Source organism: Sinocyclocheilus anshuiensis, unplaced genomic scaffold (genome assembly GCF_001515605.1).
Source record: "Sinocyclocheilus anshuiensis isolate Anshui unplaced genomic scaffold, SAMN03320099.WGS_v1.1 scaffold1017, whole genome shotgun sequence".
NCBI lineage: Eukaryota > Metazoa > Chordata > Actinopteri > Cypriniformes > Cyprinidae > Sinocyclocheilus > Sinocyclocheilus anshuiensis.
Genome location: NW_015554130.1, coordinates 94,034 through 112,480, shown reverse-complemented (window position 1 = coordinate 112,480; position 18,447 = coordinate 94,034). Strand labels below are relative to the sequence as shown.

Sequence of the window (18,447 nt, the reverse complement as noted above, 5' to 3'; positions counted from 1 at the left end):
TGTTACAAATATGGTAGAACCATCACTTCTACCACAAAAGACTGCTTTGTAAATAATCTTCCTGACTTGTCTCAATCCCTCAGCATATCCAATAGCTCTGTTACAATAGATGTAACAGAAACTATTACATCTCTCTTTTCTAGAACTTTAGATACGGCTGCTCCTTTACGCTTAAAGGGATAGTTCACCCAAAAATGAAATTTTATGTTTATCTGCTTACCCCCAGGGCATCCAAGATGTAGGTGACTTTGTTTCTTCAGTAGAACACATTTGATGATTTTTAAGTCCAACCGTTGCAGTCTATCAGTCTTATAATGCATGGCAATGGCAACAAACTCTATGAGAGTAAAAAAAACATGCACAGACAAATCCAAATTAAACCCTGCGGCTCGTGACGACACATTGATGTCCTAAGACACGAAACGATCGGTTTGTGCCAGAAACCGAACAGTATTTATATCATTTTTTACCTCTAATACACCACTACGTCCAACTGTCTTTGGGCGCGTGCACAGCTTCCGGTGCGTGAGGTGTGTACGCACTCTGGCTTAGTTTACACAAGCGCCGGAAGTGATCTCTCGCGCGTATATTCGCGCGAACTCATTCGGGAGTGGTGACTTTCCACATATTCCCAACTTCTGAGCCTGCTCGCCTGAAGTTACGGATGATTGCTCTTCGGCTGGATATCAACACACTGTGACGAGTCGGCTGCCTCCCCCTAATTATCAGCATCACGCCGTCCCTTAATCACTAGGCTCCCGACATGAGTGGGTGCGTGAGAGAGGAGGGGCGCTGAAATAGCCAGGGCTGGCCGCGTGTGATGGGGCACACCTGAACCGAATGGGGCCTCATCACCGCCGCTGTTTAAATGCCGAGCACGCCTCTCCTCGGGAGACCGGTCTCTTCCCCGTGCATGCACGCTGGTGTCCTCGTGGGTCCAGGAGGTAGAGGGACTCTCGTGCCGCCAGAGTCGTGAGCTGCCAGACCCGCAGTCCGGACGAGAACCGCACCCGTTACATGGCCGTCGGGCAAGGATGCCGGGCCGTCTAGTCCCTTCAAGCGCCGTGGACATAGAGAAGGACGAAGCCGCTGAAAGAAGCCGCCGCCCCTCGTGCCCCGGACCGGAGAGGGGAGCGCGTGTGGCCGACGGACTCCCCCCTTACCTGGATCCTTCCTTCCTGACCACTGCCCTTCCCTGCACGAACCCCGCAGCACGTGTGTTCTACTGAAGAAACAAAGTCACCTACATCTTGGATGCCCTGGGGGTAAGCAGATAAACGTCAAATTTTCATTTTTGGGTGAACTATCCCTTTAAAGAAGATTAAGGAAAACAGTTCGACACCGTGGTATAACGAGCACACTCGCGTCTTAAAGAGAGCAGCCCGGAAAATAGAGCGCAGCTGGAAGAAAACAAAACTAGAGGTATTTCATATTGCATGGTGGAAAAGTAATTCTACTTATCGAAAAGATCTAAAAACTGCTAGATCTACTTACTTTTCGTCTCTCTTAGAAGAGAACAAACACAACCCAGTGGCTAAATTAATGAAAAATAAAGCATCAACAGATGCAGAGATTTCCCAACAGCACAAAAGTAATGCCTTTATGAACTTCTTTACTTCCAAAATCGTCATCCGACGTGGTTGTATTTCTCTATTAGTGCTACTGGATCTTAGCGCTGCGTTTGACACTATCAACCACAACATCCTTTTGAGCAGACTACAAAATTATGTTGGCATAGTGGATTTGCGTTGTCATGGTTCAAATCTTACTTATCTGACCATCATGAATTCGTAGCAGTAAATGACGAGATATCATATCGATCACAAGTACAGTATGGAGTGCCACTAGGCTCAGTACTAGGACCGTTGCTTTTTACATTTTACATGTTGCCCTTGGGAAATATCAACAAGAAACATGGTGTTAGCTTTCACTGTTATGCTGATGATACTCAGCTCTATATTTCTTTACGGCCCGATGAAACATACAAATTTGCAAAATTAACGGAATGCATAGTTGATATAAAAAACTGGATGACTAGTAATTTCCTACTGCTAAATTCTGAAAAAACAGAGGTGTTAATTATTGGACCAAAAACCTCTGCATGTAATAACCTAAAACACTGTCTAACACTTGATGGCAGTCCAGATGGTGGATCAGCACCTAGAGACGACCTCTACAGCCCTGAATGTCAGCGGAGACCATGTCAACTAGATGCTCCCCAGAGACAGATCCCTTGCGAAGACCTTGTCACCTTGACAACCATCGGCACAAGACCTCTGCACCTGTGTTGCAGCCTGGAATTAAACCACGCCATGCTGGTTTCGTCTGGTCAGAGGAGAACTGGCCCCACGACTGAGCCTGGTTTCTCCCAAGGTTTCTTTTCTCCATTTCTGTCACCGATGGAGTTTTGGTTCCTTGCCACTGTCGCCTTTGGCTTGCTTAGTTGGGGACGCTTGACTGATTGCACAGACACTATTGGAAGAGAACTGAACTGGATGATGACATCAATGAATCGTCAATGAACTGACTTTAGCTGAAAAATTACTCTGTTATTGTCTTCTTGCATCAGTGACAAACTATTTTCCTGTTTGACTCTGTAAAGCTGCTTTGACACAACCAGTATTGTATAAAGCGCTATACAAATAAAGGTGACTTGACTATGCCCGTAAACTAAACATGCTACATATCATCCAATAGAAAATAGCCAGGAGCAAAAAGACTGTTGAAACAGCAAATAACATCTGTCTCTGCAAATGTAATGGTTTTGAGTTTCAGCTTCCTTTATTACCTGAAGCATCTGATGGACATGGTGGAATTTTGATGGTGTACCAAATTTTCAAAAGTGGTGGAAAAAGGACAATGAACTAAAAAAGATCTCTCCTATTTACCAGCAGGCGTTGGAAATAATTAATACCAACATGTTGTGCTGATGTTACACCACTCCAAACTGTCCCAACGAAAGCAGTAACCCCGGTCAGGTTGTTACAAACTGAATGGGAACAGTATTGAGCATTTCACATGTCAAAATCTAAATAAAAATTTTCATATATTAAACATGCACTGGCAATCTTCAACTTCCCTTGAGCATTTTGAGAAACTCCAGTAAATATGATGTAGTATAGCATGCCAGGACAAGACCTAATACCTAACCAGCCAAAATTAGCAGCTCATGTCAGTATATGATGTCAGCACACTCAGGTTGCCATATTCATTGTGGAAATTGAAACCTTAATTTTCCAAGGCCATATATCAGCACCATATCAGCAAACTCTCAGAGCTAACAGAGATGCTATCAGCAAACTTCACAAATTTATCTCAGGTTCAGTCAAGAGAAGCTCTTACTTTTTGCTGGCCTCACAGACGTCAACAATGTTGGAGAAGAGATGGTGATGGTCCGTTTTGTTAATGGTCTCACTGAGCTCGTTTGAGTTCTTGAAGAGGCGGACGAGGATCTCCAAACTATGTAAGTAACTGTGCTCTGATGAGATGACCTCAAATATGGCCTGAGGGAAAGAAATGTCATTTAGACATTGCATTTCAACTGTCCAGGTTCAATTACTACAGATATCATACACATATTTCTGAGGATCTCTCCTAGCTGACAAAAAGATGGATAATAACAGGTGACAGCTGACACAGAACTGAAAATTCCCAGTACCTTTTACATATCTGGACCTTTTTTCATATTTAAACTGTACTTGCCTTAAGCTTGAAGAACTGCTCAATAAACATTTACTATATCAAACATGTATGTAACAAAAATACAGTAAAAACAGTACTATTGTGAAATAATACAATTTAAAATAACAGTTTTCTATTTTAATATATTTCAAATGTAATTTATTCCTGTGATTAATTACAAGTTCAAAAGAACAACATTTAACCAGCATTAACAAGATTTTTTTTTTAATGTCACTATTCATCAATTAAATGGATCCTTGCTGAATGAAATACATTTTTAATAAAATAAAAATACTAAAATAAATCAAAATGAAATCTTACTGACTGCAAACTTTGGACAGAGTAGAATAATAATTTATATGGATCTTTTATTATATAGTCTGTTTTGTCCAAGTTCCTTTATGATCATCCTTTATCAGCCTAATGTGTTTGGAGTAAATATGACTTGTGAAATTTAATGCAAAACTAATAGATAAAGTTCAGGGTGCCTGTGCAAGGTCAGATTTTAATGTTTTATACAAACTGGCAAATGAGGGGCTCCAGCGAAGTAGCAGAGAATTCAAACTTAAATAATATGTCTTTTAAAACTCTTTGATATGAGCAAGACCGAAAAAGAGAATGAGAAAGTTAGGAAAGTCGACATGTGGAACCTTACCTCTTGTCGCTTCCGTTCTTCTTGACTTAACATCTCAAACTTTCCACTTTTTTTAACCTGGAATACAGAGTCGAGGATAAGCACCTCACTTAGTAATGAAAATTAATTATACATTAAAAAAACACCTTTCAGAATGCATTAACACTTAGGGCCAGATTTACTAATCTGCGAGTGATCTACTGACAAAGCACAAGTTAAAGAACAAAGATGCAGGCAGATCATTTCCATAATGACCAACACAATCTACCAACAGCAGAGCAAATTAGTGTAGGTTTGCAAACAAGCAAAGCTGATAAAAATCATTGCAGGTTATCTACTAACAACACAGGCACAAACATGATTTTGGTCATTAAATAACTGGTCACAAATACCAGTAAATTGACTACTGCAAACCTTAGAAAATGACCTTGCATAATTTGTTTAAATACTCCCTTCCCGTAAAATTTGCATCTGAGAGTCCTACATGCATGTCATTAGCAAATCCCAAATTGTAGTATTTTAACATCAATAGAGGGTTTGTGCTAGGGCAAACTGTTAGTAAATCTATGGAGATAGAATTGTTGCTTAATTCCAAATAAATAGATTATGATCCACAAATAAATGTAAAGAGATTAACAAAAATTAAACATATTGACAAATAAATAGAATTAGATACACAAATAAATCTTAAAGTTTCACAAACATGAATTAAATTCACAAATAAATAAAATCAATTCACCAATATGTATTTATGTCACAACCACAACTTTGCCTGGCATTTATTTGTGAATCGCGTCCTGTGCATTTGTAGATAGCTGCACGCATTTGTGAATCGTGAAACATTTCTTGCAGTCGAGACATGCTGACAATCCACAAATACGTGGACTCCACCCACCGTCTACTCAAGCCAATCAGATAACAGACACATTTCGCTGACCAATCGTAGCACGATCTCGCTATAGCCAATCACGTTTTGCTTTACAATCAGGGCGGTCTCATCCTGAGATAACTTCATTCATCTGCATTGGCTCAAATAGGTAATATAAGGGCCATAAAATGGGTACAGTAAAAGATGTTTAAAATTGGATTTCGTTAGACCATTAGACTGTGTATCATGCCAAGCCACAGTATTATATTTAACGTGCCTTTGAAAATGCCAGAGAAACAGAGCTTTAAATCACGGATATGGGAACAACGCTATACTGGATTCAAACGCGATATGGAAGCGTCATGTTATTCAATATGGAAATAAAAGCATTAATAAGTAACTGACTAATAAATAACTGAACTCAGCCTCATAATAAACATTTGTTTGTGTAATAGGTTAAATTGCCATGTCAATATGTTTAATGTTTGTTAATCTCTTTACATTTATTTATGGATCGTAATCTATTTATTTGGAATTAAGCAGCAATTCTATCTCCATATAAATCTGGCCATATGTATGAGAGGCAAGGTTAATCTTCTTCAAATAGTTAGGACAGACTGCTTTTACAACAACTGCAAACAACATGGCTGCGTTCACAGTCACTGTTTCAGACTGAATACAGCATTTGCTTACATGTGTGAGTGTTTAAATGTTTTGTTCAACAGCTGAAGTCACAACTGTATTCTAACTCTGGTAACCATAGTAACGGTATGAAAGATGGTCCAAAACACCGGGAACTTTTGTCTCAACTGACAGCATGTTATTAAATAAATTAATCAAACTGAAGCCTGAATTTACTCTTCAGATATTTAAAATAACCAACAATGGCTTTAAATGTTTTGTAACCAAGTGCAGAGATTCCTCTTGCAAACCATGCTTCTAAATTTAAGAGGGGGAAAGCACCTCTCAAGCAATTAGACAATGTATGAAACAAATAATTATGCAAGTTACCAAACACCTTCAGTAACTGTTGATTCCGGAAGTCTGGACAAAAATATTTCAAACCTAGAAGACTTTGGGCATGTATTGTCATTGTTTTTATGTTTAATAATGTTTGTTCATATAATACAGGGATTCCCAAACATTTTTGTTAGCCAAACCTCTTAAAATAAAATATTCACATGAAATATCTCTGAGGAAGTTTATATTTCAAATAATTTATCATCACATTCTCAATGTTTATAGTTCTCTGATGTTGTTAATGGTCACACTGACATGCAGGTAAACAATTAGAATATTTATATTTTTAATGTCCAAGTGTTTAAATTATTTATTTATTTTTGTATTTTACATTTTTATGATTTAATTATTAGCTTTTTATCAACTCACAAACCCACTGCAGTTCTTACATTAAGCCCATTTTGGGAAACCCTGGTGTAATGTAATGTTTAATGCATTTTATGATGTTGATATCAAAAAATGAAATGTCTTTTCTTTCTCTTTGTTTTTTTTTTATATATCAATATGGTATATTTAAAGGGGTCATATGATGTTGCTAAAAAGAACATTAGCCAAACAAAGTAGTTTCGCTTTCACAACAAAACACACAGCGTCTTCACGACATGGCGGCAGCAATACTACAGCGAGAATAAAAGTTACGCCTTCTTTCTTTGCGTGAACATTTGGGCGGCGTTATGTAAATCTTCCCACATCGTGACATAGACGTGGGGGCGTGTTAGAATGAGCCGTTTTAGGTAGGCGTGGTTTACTCTTAACTTTTATAAAGAATATCTCTTTGGATTTGAGACTTTAGTCTTTGCAACTTTACAGATCTTCTTTATGCACCAAGAGCTTGTAACACTCCAAAGAGAAAGGAAAAATTTAAATCGCATCATATGACCCCTTTAATGGTAAGTTTAAAACAAGCTTGGATACTTCTTGGAGACATCAAATGGACTAATGTCTGGACCAAAAGCTTTAGAGAAAAGTGTCCTGAGTCTCTCAATGGCTTAATTCACAACAATCAGCCTCTTTTGTAACCAGACTGCCACTCTTTAAGTGCACAATTATCTTTAATGGACAGAAAACGAATGTACATATGTGTCCTGTGTATAAAGCAAAACTTCAAAGCTTTTCAACATGTGTGTGTATGCTTTGTGCCTTAATATATTCAATACCAACTAGGGGGTGTAACGGTACACCTTTTCGTTCCGAAAATTGTCTTTCGGTTCGGTACGCATGTGTACCAAACAAACAGAGCGTTGTTTTAACCTCTGCACGAGCGGAACTTCATTGGAAACTTCCAGTTTCTTAAGTATTGTTACTTAAGAAACAAAGTCTCATCTTTCAAATTATGTCCTTTTTTCAGGAAATTCAAACAATAAGTGCCATTTTGGCGCTCTTTGATGTTGCGCAACAGATCGCTGTATAAACACCTCAGTTCAAACGGCAGCGTGGAGCGCGAGTGAGCGTGATAATCGCTTCCTCTTTATACTAGTTTTAACGCGAAATAAACATAAATGAACATCTCGCGCCTCATGTAATCGCTCAATCAGTGTTTCAACATTAGAAAGATGTCAGTAAAACAGCTCGTAAAATATGCCATTTTGCTAAAAAATTCGTTATTGGACATTAAATGTGCCTTTTGTAGAATTTTAATATATATATGTTTAGTTATTCCCCCTGCTGTACCGAAACTGTACCGAACCGTGTTATCAAAACCAAGGTACGTATCGAACTGTCAAGTTTGTGTACCGTTACACCCCTAATACCAACATGTGAGGCATGTGTGTGTTGGTGTAGCATTAGTGTAATGGTAATCAATCAAACATATTGACAGTGCATGGAGCTTCCGTTTGTCAATTACAGTTAAACCAGTTGACCTTATGCCATTTCCCCCTGCAAAACCACAGACACCTGAGGCACATTGTGATAATTCTTACCCAGGTCAGAAAAACAAGGTAATAAAGGCACAATAGCGCACAGGCCAAGGAAAAGTAAATCAACGCTAAGTAAAACCTTTTTGGGTCCTTGTGCAAAAAACATGCCCTTAGCTGGGATCAAATTTACAGTAAGAGAGGAAATCAGGCTGAGGACACAAATTGGGAAACTGGCTCAAATGGCCAAAGGCCACCTGCAATACAAGCCAAAAGTAGCCAAAATATTTGACTCTAATTTTGACCCTTCTATCACACATTTTCACCACTGAAGAATTGCCCACACAGCCATTTGGCACAGTTTACCCTTCTACCAGTGATTACAGAAAAAATAAATAATAATTCTGCCACACAAAAGGAAAGTCATTTTGAGATTAGGGAGCAAACATGAAGGACTGTGACAGTGAGAGACAGACCTAGGAGTGGTGAAATGTCTGATAACAACTCCACCCAGACTACTCTTGTCCAGGTTCCTGTACAAAGCTGCCAAGGGCACTAAAATAAGTAGATGAGGTGACGCAACATGACCTCAAAATGTGTACCTTCCCGTCTCTAAACACCTCTCCGAATTGCTGGAAGGAATTGAATGATTTCTGAGAATCCAAGTAAAACTGAAATGAAAAGCAGAGGACTGAAGTTTTACCACCAGTTTTCCAGGGAATATGGAGAGCAGAGAGCAGCGAGCAGCAGAGAACTCTCATGACTGTTGACTCATGACATCATTTATGATAAAATGGTCTAGTTATCGTAAACATATGTGCATTACAAAGGAATCCAGGCAAGTCACCAAGTCTTTTTAACACATTTTGTAATTTCACAATCCCAAGCCACCATAACGTTTAAACACTCCACATACTGCTGACACTATGGCTTTATTATGTAGACTTTAAGGTAGCATTACATAGTCCAATGGCTAAAACCCTCTCTACAGATATTAGTGTTGATTCTGGTATTTCAAAATATTAAAGGAATAGTTCACCCAAAAATTAAAATTCTGTCATTAATTATTCACCCTCATGTCATTCCAAACCTGTAAGACCTTTGTTCATCTTCGGAACACAGATTAAGATATTTTTGATGAAATCCGAGAGCTTTCTGACCCTACATAGACAGCAATGGAACTACCACGTTCAAGGCCCAGAAACGTAGTAAGGACATTGTTAAAATAGTCCATGTGACATCAGTGGTTCAACCATAATTTTATGAAGCTATGAGAATACTTTTTGTGCTCAAAGAAAACAAAAATAACAACTTTATATAACAATTCTTCTCTTCCGTGTCAGTCTTCGCTGCGCATTCAGGCGAGTACCACGACGCATGCGCGTGGTACTGCTAACGCGGGAGCCGGCGTTCTAATGTAGAACCTGCAAACAGAGGAATGCACACGCATGCGTCATGGTACTCTCATGAATGCATGTCGAAATCTGACACGTAAGAGAAGAAATTGTTGAATAAAGTCATTATTTTTGTTTTCTTTGCACACAAAAAGTATTCTCGTAGCTTCATAAAATTAATGTTGAACCGCTGATGTTACATGGACTATTCGACACACATGCAAATATATATTATATACTGTATATATCTTTACGTTATATATTTTAAGAAGATACATTCATATGTGATATATCATTTGAAAGCATAACTAAACTTATAATAAGATAGAAATTTAATAATTAGAAGTAAAACGTGCTCCCCATGTGCTCCGTGACCTAGTTTTCCCTTGTGTTTGATTGTGTTCATTGCTCCCAGGTGTGTCTCAATTAGTTCCTTGGTATTTAAGCCCTGTGTCCTTCGTTCTGTGTTAAACATCTATTCCTCATGCTGCGTTTGTGTCTCCTGGTTCCCCTGTGCTTCCTCCAATTTGGATATAATAAAAGACTGTGATTATTGCAATTCTTCGTCTCCGTGCTCCTTCGTTCCTCCACAGCAGCATAACAGTGACAGAACACAGGACCAAACAGTAAGCGGTGCCCCTTCTCCTTGTTTTTGTTTCCTTTTTTGAAAGTGTTTTGTTTTCTGTATTTCCCCTCCACGATCATGGAAATCACCGTGAGATTCGCCGCCCTAGCCCGCAGAGATCTTCCGTTTGTGGAGTACACCAGGGAGTTCTGTGGGCTCGCCGTTAAGACGGCGTTAGATGACGCCACTCTTAACTCTCTGTTCTGGATCGGGGCAAATTACTACCGCCCCGCTGACCTCCCAGACACCACTGGACTAAGCTAGAGGGAAGGGATCCACCGGTGTCTGGAGAGCGTCCGGCCCCGATCCAGAACCAGCCCGCCATCAAGCCTGCCGGTCGCTGCACTCTCAAGCCCGCCGGCCGCTCAGCAGTCAAGTCGCCGGCCGTTCCACAGTCAAGCCCACTGGCCAATTCACTCCCAAGCCCTCAGCTGACAGCAGCAGTCTCCTTCACCTCTGAGTATAAAAGGAGAATGTGTAGGAAGAGACTGTGGGTTCCAGCCCCTGAGTCCGCTCCAGTGTCGGCTCCAGCCCCTGAGTCCACTACTGAAAGGGCTCCAGCCCCTGAGCCCGCTCCTGAAAGGGCTCGAGTTCCCACGTCCAGCCCGAGGCCCCTGAACTGTCTGCTCCGCCATGGCCCCCCTGAACTGTCTGCTCCGCCATGGCCTCCTGAACTGTCTGCTCTGCCATGGCCTCCTGAACTGTCTGCTCCGCCATGGCTCCCCGAGCTGCCTGCTCCGCCATGGCTTCCTAGTCTGCCTGCTCCGCCATGGCTTCCTGAACTGTCTGATCCACCATGGCGCCCTGACCTGCCTGATCCGCCATGGGTCCCGGAACGGGTACCGCTCTGGAGGCCTGCCGTCCCGTGTAAGCCTGTCCTGAGGGGCCTCCAGAGCTCCCACCCCTCTTCAGGGAGGAGGGAGTAATGTCAGTCCTGTGTCTTGTGTTTTTCTTAGCGTTCACACTGTAGAGGGTTGAGTAAACACATTTGAGCTTCCATTTACCATATTTTATGATCTTAAAGGGATAGTTCACCCAAAAATGAAAATTTTCATTTTTGGGTGAACTATTCCTTTAATGTATGTCCATTGATCAATGTTTATATGTGAATAAAAGCCTAAATTAAATAAGTTCAACATATAAACTGATTATGTCTCTTCAGAAGACTTGGACTATATCACTTAATTCATTTTAATTACATTTTTGTCTTTATGAACTTTCTGAAGCATTAAAGTTTTGGGGACTTTCAATTGAGCAACAGAAATCTCTCATCTTTCATTTAAAATGATTGCCATTTGTGTATCAAAGATATCCTATGGGTCTGGAATGAAATAAGGGTGAGTAAATGATGTGTGCCTAAATGTATTATAGTTTCTTCAAATTCAAACATATGGCAATAAAATCACATGATAGATCAAGTGTTTATAGTTGTTAGTATGAATCTAAATTCTTATCTGCACTTGTATTGTTTGTGTATGTGATGGTGTTTTTACAGATGGATACATTTGTTACCCTACTTTAAAACTGCATGCCCTCCTGCCAAAATTGACAGTACACCACACAACCCCTCAACTCCAGCCTTATACACTTTCCCTTATTCCTTTCATACACTCTGTCCTTTCTTTTTTTCATGTCACTCCACATTCTTTCAGTATATTTTTTTATTGTTTCCCTAGAAATATATTTTCTGCTTTGCATCTCACACTTTTAATTTTTACTTATTGTTTTCTAGCATTCCTCATTCTTTTGCTCGTTCTTTCTGCTGGTGGTTCTTGATTCATGGCAATCTAGAGTGATCCAGTTTGCTTCTCTCTCAATTTTATCTGCATCAGAACATTCCTGATTAAAAATACCAGGATATTAGTAAACAAATGCACTAGAAAATTGAATGCCTAAGTGGAAAAATAGCATTAAAGCTACCCATACTTGACTACATAATTCCATAACTGGAGTCACTACACTGTTTTATCCATCTCCACTTTTTTTTCTTTTCATAGGGAAGAATTCTCCAGTATTTGCTGACCATTTCCCAAAAGACGAGCTTATCCCAGCCCACTCTCCTTCTCTTTCCCTCCCACATTTGGATAAAAACCACCTGCTTTCATTCTCTTGTACTCTGTGAAGCAAAACTGGGGCTGGGACACCCAGCAAAACAGAGTCGGATGACATTCCTTGCGATATCAGCATTCCTGAACGCTGATAGAGTGTGTTGCATTTCAAAAACAACTTTGCGTCCGTCAAAACTTAAAAATGTTAACACGTCAAAATGTTAAAATGTGTGCCTATAGCTCCTCACCACACTGAGTTGACTCCAGGAAGTGCGGATGGGTTTGTACTGGACCACAATGCCTTCAATTGGCTGAGGTTCTTTGGGTTCAGCGTCCTCATCAGAATCATTGTGAAGCGCTTTCTCTTGGTAATTCTGGTACAGAACTTCTTCCTCTAAAAAACGAAACACAGAAAAACTGTGACTACGAAAACATTCATAGAAATGATTACCTGACGGGAGAGTCTAAACTACACATTTCACAAATTTAACATACCTGTAGCCAGTTTGCACTGACATTAAGGGTGCGTTAACACTTGTCATGTTTGGTTCGATTAAAACGAACCCTGGTGCGATTGCTCTGGTAATGCGGTTCGTTTGAGTAAGTGTGAACGCTGCCATCCGAACCCTGGTGCGCACCAAACAAGCGGACCAAGACCGCTGAAAAGATGGGTCTCGGTCCGCTTCCAAACGAACTCTGGTGCGGTTCGAATGATATATGAACGCAACACGGACCAAATACTTCTATACGAACCAAAAACAGGAAGTAATGAAAAGATGCGACGCTAAGCGACATGATTTGACGACGCAGTGTAACCAAAACAAAATGAGCAGAGGGCAAACGTGGAGCAACCATGAGGTAAAGTGCCTTTTATGAGCTCCTTGTGAGTTTGCAGGTAGTGAAAATAAAATTAAATGTACACGCAAGAATGAGCGCGCTTAGTCCAGCAGACGGCATTAGGTGGGTTCAACTTAAAGCAGCGTTGAGCGAACCGATCGGTTAATGGATGCTTTGATATCATACACCCGCAGCGCCGCTTTAAGTCTTAAAGCACCTTTTGTTTGGGGTGTTCGGTTAGTTTCGTCATGATATATACGTCATTCAAGCTGACCAATCAGGTTGTGAACGTATCACTATGCCTTTAGGTTCGGTGTCTTTAGGTTCGCTGTCAAAAATACCAATGTGAATGCTAAGCGGACCAGGACCAAATGTATAATTTTCCTTTTTGGTCCGGACCAACTGAACCAAACGAACCGAACTACAAGTGTGAACACACCCTAAATGTTTGATTGTGTTTAATCTCTAAAAATGTATAAACTTAAAATTTTTTTAATTAATCACAGAAATTTTTCTTCACTCCATTTGACTCAATTAACATAGCATCGCCAACACTAAAACTGCCTGATTAGCAGATACTGATAAGGAATGAGCAAAAACATTTTAGGAGAACAGTCAAAAATTTAGGAACATATTCTGATCAGTGACAAAGTTACAATATTTACAAACAAATCACGGGCATGTTTTTTTACGTTTGGAAGAGCATTTTTTCAAACCAAATTAAAGAGGCCATATGATGCAATTTCAATTTTTCCTTTCTCTTTGAAGTGTTACAAGCTCTTGGTGCATAAAGAAGATCTGTAAAGTTGCAAGATCCGTGCTGGTCGCTGAGGAAATACATCAACTTCGTGCTGTGGATCGCTGGATCGGCTTTCACTATGGACGAAGCGGAGTCCAGCCCGGGGTCATGACATTTGGTTGCCGCAAGCCCGCCGGCCACTCCTTCGTCGAATGCCGGCCGCGCCGTTCTCAAGCCCACCGGCTGCCACTCACTCAAGCCCGCCGTGTGTTTCGTTGTGAAAGCGAAACTACTTTGTTTGGCCTTCCAAAAGAGGACACGACTAGAAATCAGTGGTTAAGTTATTCAGTTATTCAGGTCCAGATATTCAGATGTGTCCAGCGCATTTTATGGAGGACTGTTTCCTGATCCTGGAAGAGTAGACTACAATGCCGGATGTTCTGACTCACAGACTGTAAGTACGTTTCATATTTAAAGGATTTGCCACTGATGATTCAAACGCGAGTTTTGAGCAGTGTAGAGTAGGGCTTGTTGTTTGTCATTTCTCCAATCACAAATTCAGACATGGTTTTATGTTTACGTGGCGCGATGCAATGCAACACGTAAAAAGACAGTATAAGTCACTATAATCCGTAATTATGTCCCCACTGGATGCAACAAATGCCTCGTTTATAATGGGTTTTAATGTTTTTGTCTCGTCACTCCAGCCGGGACACGCCTTCACAGTATGGTAAAGGGCGTAACATTTCCGTCACACGCTTGAGGTATTCAGCCAATCACAACGCACTGGATAGCTGGCCAATCACAGCACACCTCGCTTTTCAGACCCATGAGCTTTGTAAAAATCGACGCGTTTCAGAAAGGTGGGGCATAGAGGAGAAACAATAATGTACAGTATGTGGAAAATAATGTGTTTTTTAACCTTAAACTGCATAAACACATTTCATTACACCAAATACACAAAATAATGTTCTTTTTAGCAACATCATATGACCCCTTTAAATGTGTCATCTGTCATGTCAAATTCTTAATTTGTTTTTCTAAATATTTTGTTAAAACAAATTCAGTTCGAATAATAAGAGACAATCAGGCTGTTTCCAATCAAATTAAATCAGCATCAACAAAAGTTAACTTCGCACTAAAGAGGTGGCAGAAAAACTGCATCTAAAGTGACATTATTACCAAATTTAATTTGATAAGCTGCTGAGAAAAAAATGGCAGCTCATGTTAACCTGCTTCACTGTATAAACATAAATACACTAAACCACAAAGTTCAATCTCTGAAGTGTAGTCCATAGCACAATTTTTTTTGATGTTCACCTAAGTCTCTTTTGAGTGTGCTCTGTATAAATAACACAAACAAAGTTCTGGAGGATGACCACTGCTTACCCTCAATGTCAAACGTCCGCCGAGTCGGGAGGCCTTTCTTCCTCTCCACATTCTGCAGGAAGCACAGGTGATTGATTAGTTGAGTTTGACAAATGGGATTTCTTGGGAACCAGTGGTCCTTAAAACATATACTTTAATTAATTAATTAATTCAAGTCAAGTCAAGTCAAGTCTGCTTTATTATCAATTCTTCCACATGTACAGCACATACACACAGAGAATTGAAATTGCGTTACTCTCAGACCCTTGGTGCATACAGATAACACTAACAGTAGAACATAAATACAGATATACAGATTAAATATAAAATACAACTATACCTCGCTCCTATAGTTTGTCTCATCTCTGTTGCTAATGAGACCCACTACAGTCGTGTCATCCGCAAACTTAATGAAGAGTTAAGTTGTTAAGTTATGTCATTCATTAAATATACAGTATATACACCCTTTTAGGTACACCTGTTCAACTGCTCATTAACGCAAATCTCTAATCAGCCTATCTATCACATGGCAGCAACAATGCATTTAGGCATGTAGACATGTTAAAGACAAACTGCTGAAGTTCAAACCGAGCATCAGAATGGTGAAGAAAGGTGATTTAAGTGATTTTGAACATGGCATGGTTGTTGTTGCTGGTTTAAGTATTGATCTACTCAGATTTTCACGCAAAACAGAGAATAGTCATAAGAAGAGAATATATGGAGAGAGCGGTAGTTCTGTGGGGGTGAAAATGCCTTGTGGATGCCAGAGGTCAGAGGAGAATGGCCAGACTGGTTTGAGCTGCCAAAAAAGGCAACAGTAACTCAAATAACAACTCGGTACAATTGAGGTATGCAGAAGAACGTACAACACGTCGAACCTTGAAGCAGATGGACTACAGCAACAGAAGACCACCCTGGGTGCCACTCCCGTCAGCTAATAACAGGTTCTATGGTCAGATGAAACTAAAAAATAAGCTTTTTAGCAGCAAACACTGAAGTTGGGTTTGGTGCACATAGGGATAAAAAAAGTACCCCATGTGTAAAATTAAATATACTGCTGTATCTTTAATGTTGTGGGCCTATTTTTCTGCCAGAGATCTTGGACATCTTGTTCAGATACATGGCTTCATGGATTCTATCAAACAGCAACAGATGATAACAAAAATTTTTAAAAAAAAAGCCGACTCTCTCTGCTAGAAATCATACAATGGGCCATGGTTGGATCTTCCAACAGGACAATGATCCAAAAACAAACATCAAAATCAAAACAAAAATGGGTCACTGAGCACAAAACCAATCTTCTGCCATGGGTTCTGAACAAATGACTTTGTGACTTTTCTTTTTTTAGCTATCATTTCATTCAAAAAAAAGAAAGAAAATATGACTTTTAAAACAATCTCACAGTATTATTTATGAAGTTGTAATTGCAGTGTAAATTCATCTAAATGCTTAATTAGATGCAGCTTTTGTGCCACTTTTGCAGGATTTCATTGTTAATGATTTAATTTGATTGGTAACAGCCTATAGTGTATTATTATTCTAATTGACTATTTATTAAATTTAAAAAAAATGTATATAAAAGATGACATACTGTACATGCAATAAGGTTAGGAGAAAATGGCCTTAAACATAAAAAATACCAATGTAAATCAGTTTAAGGTGGCAAATATTGTGCATTAATGAAAAAACTTCTATCACTGCTGTGAACCACCACACAGAATATAAACAGTTCTAAATGCTAAAGTAATCAGTGGTCCACGACAGGAGGTCATTCCTATGTTCTAGGGTTGCAATGGATCACAAAACTCACGGTTCGAATCATATTATTTTTTTTGTTTGTTTTTTCAGTCACAGACTGGATAATTAAAAAAAAATAAAATAAATTAAAGACAGGTAAACAGTCAGTAATAAAATAAGAACAATTACACAAATTACAAACATAGATGCATAATAGAACAAAGTTACAAATGAAATAAAATCTAACAGTAGTTTTCAGGTACAGAAATGTAATAATTAAGTATAAAATAACACTGCATAGTGTTCACTGTATAAATTAAATATAGATTAATCTTTGTTAAAGATGTGTTTTGCTGTTTGATTAACAAAAGACACAAAATACAGATTTTTAGGCTGCTGTCACTTTAAGACCAAATGCACGAATACAATATAATTATTAGCAGCCTTTATGGTTAGAGGTTGCAGAAAAAAAAAAAACTTTTGTCCATTGTTAGATGCTAGTTTAATGATGCTATGACATGACATGGCATATGTAAAGATTTATGTAAGCCAAGATTTTAAAAAAGAGCTTTAAAATAGGTTAGAGGGAAAAAAAAACACGTTTGTCCATTGTTAGATGCTAGTTTAATGATGCGATGGCATGACATGGCATATGTAGAAATTTATGTAAGCCAAGATTTTAAAAAAGAACTTTAAAAGTATTATGTATAGGTTAACATTTTGTCACACCAGGGGCATAGCCATCATTTCAGAAGTGACAGAAATGTCAAATACAATAGATGTATGTATGTATGTTTTATTAAGATTTTTTTTACAAGGAATTATTTTCTTATCTCAATAAAATGCTATAGTATTTAACTTTTTCTCTCCATCGGCGAATGATGATTCTGAAAGAAAACGCGCCCGATGTCTGTTTGATAGCAACGAATGCTACTTTCGTGCATCTGATTATCAGATAATCCTCGCGCTCTTATTTCAAGGTTGTTGTTAATGCTCTGGTTATTTTATCAGTTTCCTTCGTACATTCGGTTGAACGACATTGTTAAAACACATTTATCATTCAATGGAACTGTGCATATTCTATTCCTTAGACACTTACATTTTTGCTCCGTCCATGCAATAAATGCGCAGCCTTCGACTGCTCAGGTAATGTCATCGGTATGACCGAGAGCCATCGAAAAACTACAGAAAAGCAAAACTACTTCTCTTTAACATTACTGGCTACGAGTACTAAGGAGAGATCACACATCAGCTGATCAAAAATGTGTCAGTGAGATGAATGCAGCGCGAGCGCAATCCTGTGACAGTCCCTGCAGGCGGTAAATAGTGGAGCGCGTGAAGGAGAGATGCGAGGGCACGAACACTGTTCAAGGTCTCCATTAAGTCATGCGTGTAGTAATTTAATGTGTATATATTTTGATACATTCGATTCTTAGTGTTTTAAATCGATTACTGTCCGAAATCGACGATTCACGATTCAAAAATCCATGTTTCAAGATCGATGCATATGCATCGTCAGGGTTTGTAATCGATGCATCGAGAAAACGAGTGAATCGTTACACAGCCCTCTACGAACACCTTGGCAATTGAATCGCCATTGGCTAGTACATTTTTTTGTTTACTCGCCAGACTGATAAATA

The 18,447-nt window shown here is 39.3% G+C and overlaps 1 protein-coding gene across 1 annotated transcript in view; it reads right to left on the bottom strand.

Annotated features, from left to right (window-relative positions):
- LOC107670264 (rho guanine nucleotide exchange factor 26) overlaps positions 1 to 18,447 on the bottom strand; it is an 82,118-nt gene that overhangs the window by 49,561 nt on the left and 14,110 nt on the right. Inside the window, exons 3-6 of the mRNA XM_016462807.1 lie at positions 15,092 to 15,143; positions 12,375 to 12,520; positions 4,337 to 4,393; positions 3,343 to 3,503 (exon numbers count right to left, since the gene is read on the bottom strand). Of these exons, the coding sequence (XP_016318293.1) occupies positions 3,343 to 3,503; positions 4,337 to 4,393; positions 12,375 to 12,520; positions 15,092 to 15,143 (416 nt within the window). The remainder of the gene's footprint in view (positions 1 to 3,342; positions 3,504 to 4,336; positions 4,394 to 12,374; positions 12,521 to 15,091; positions 15,144 to 18,447) is intronic.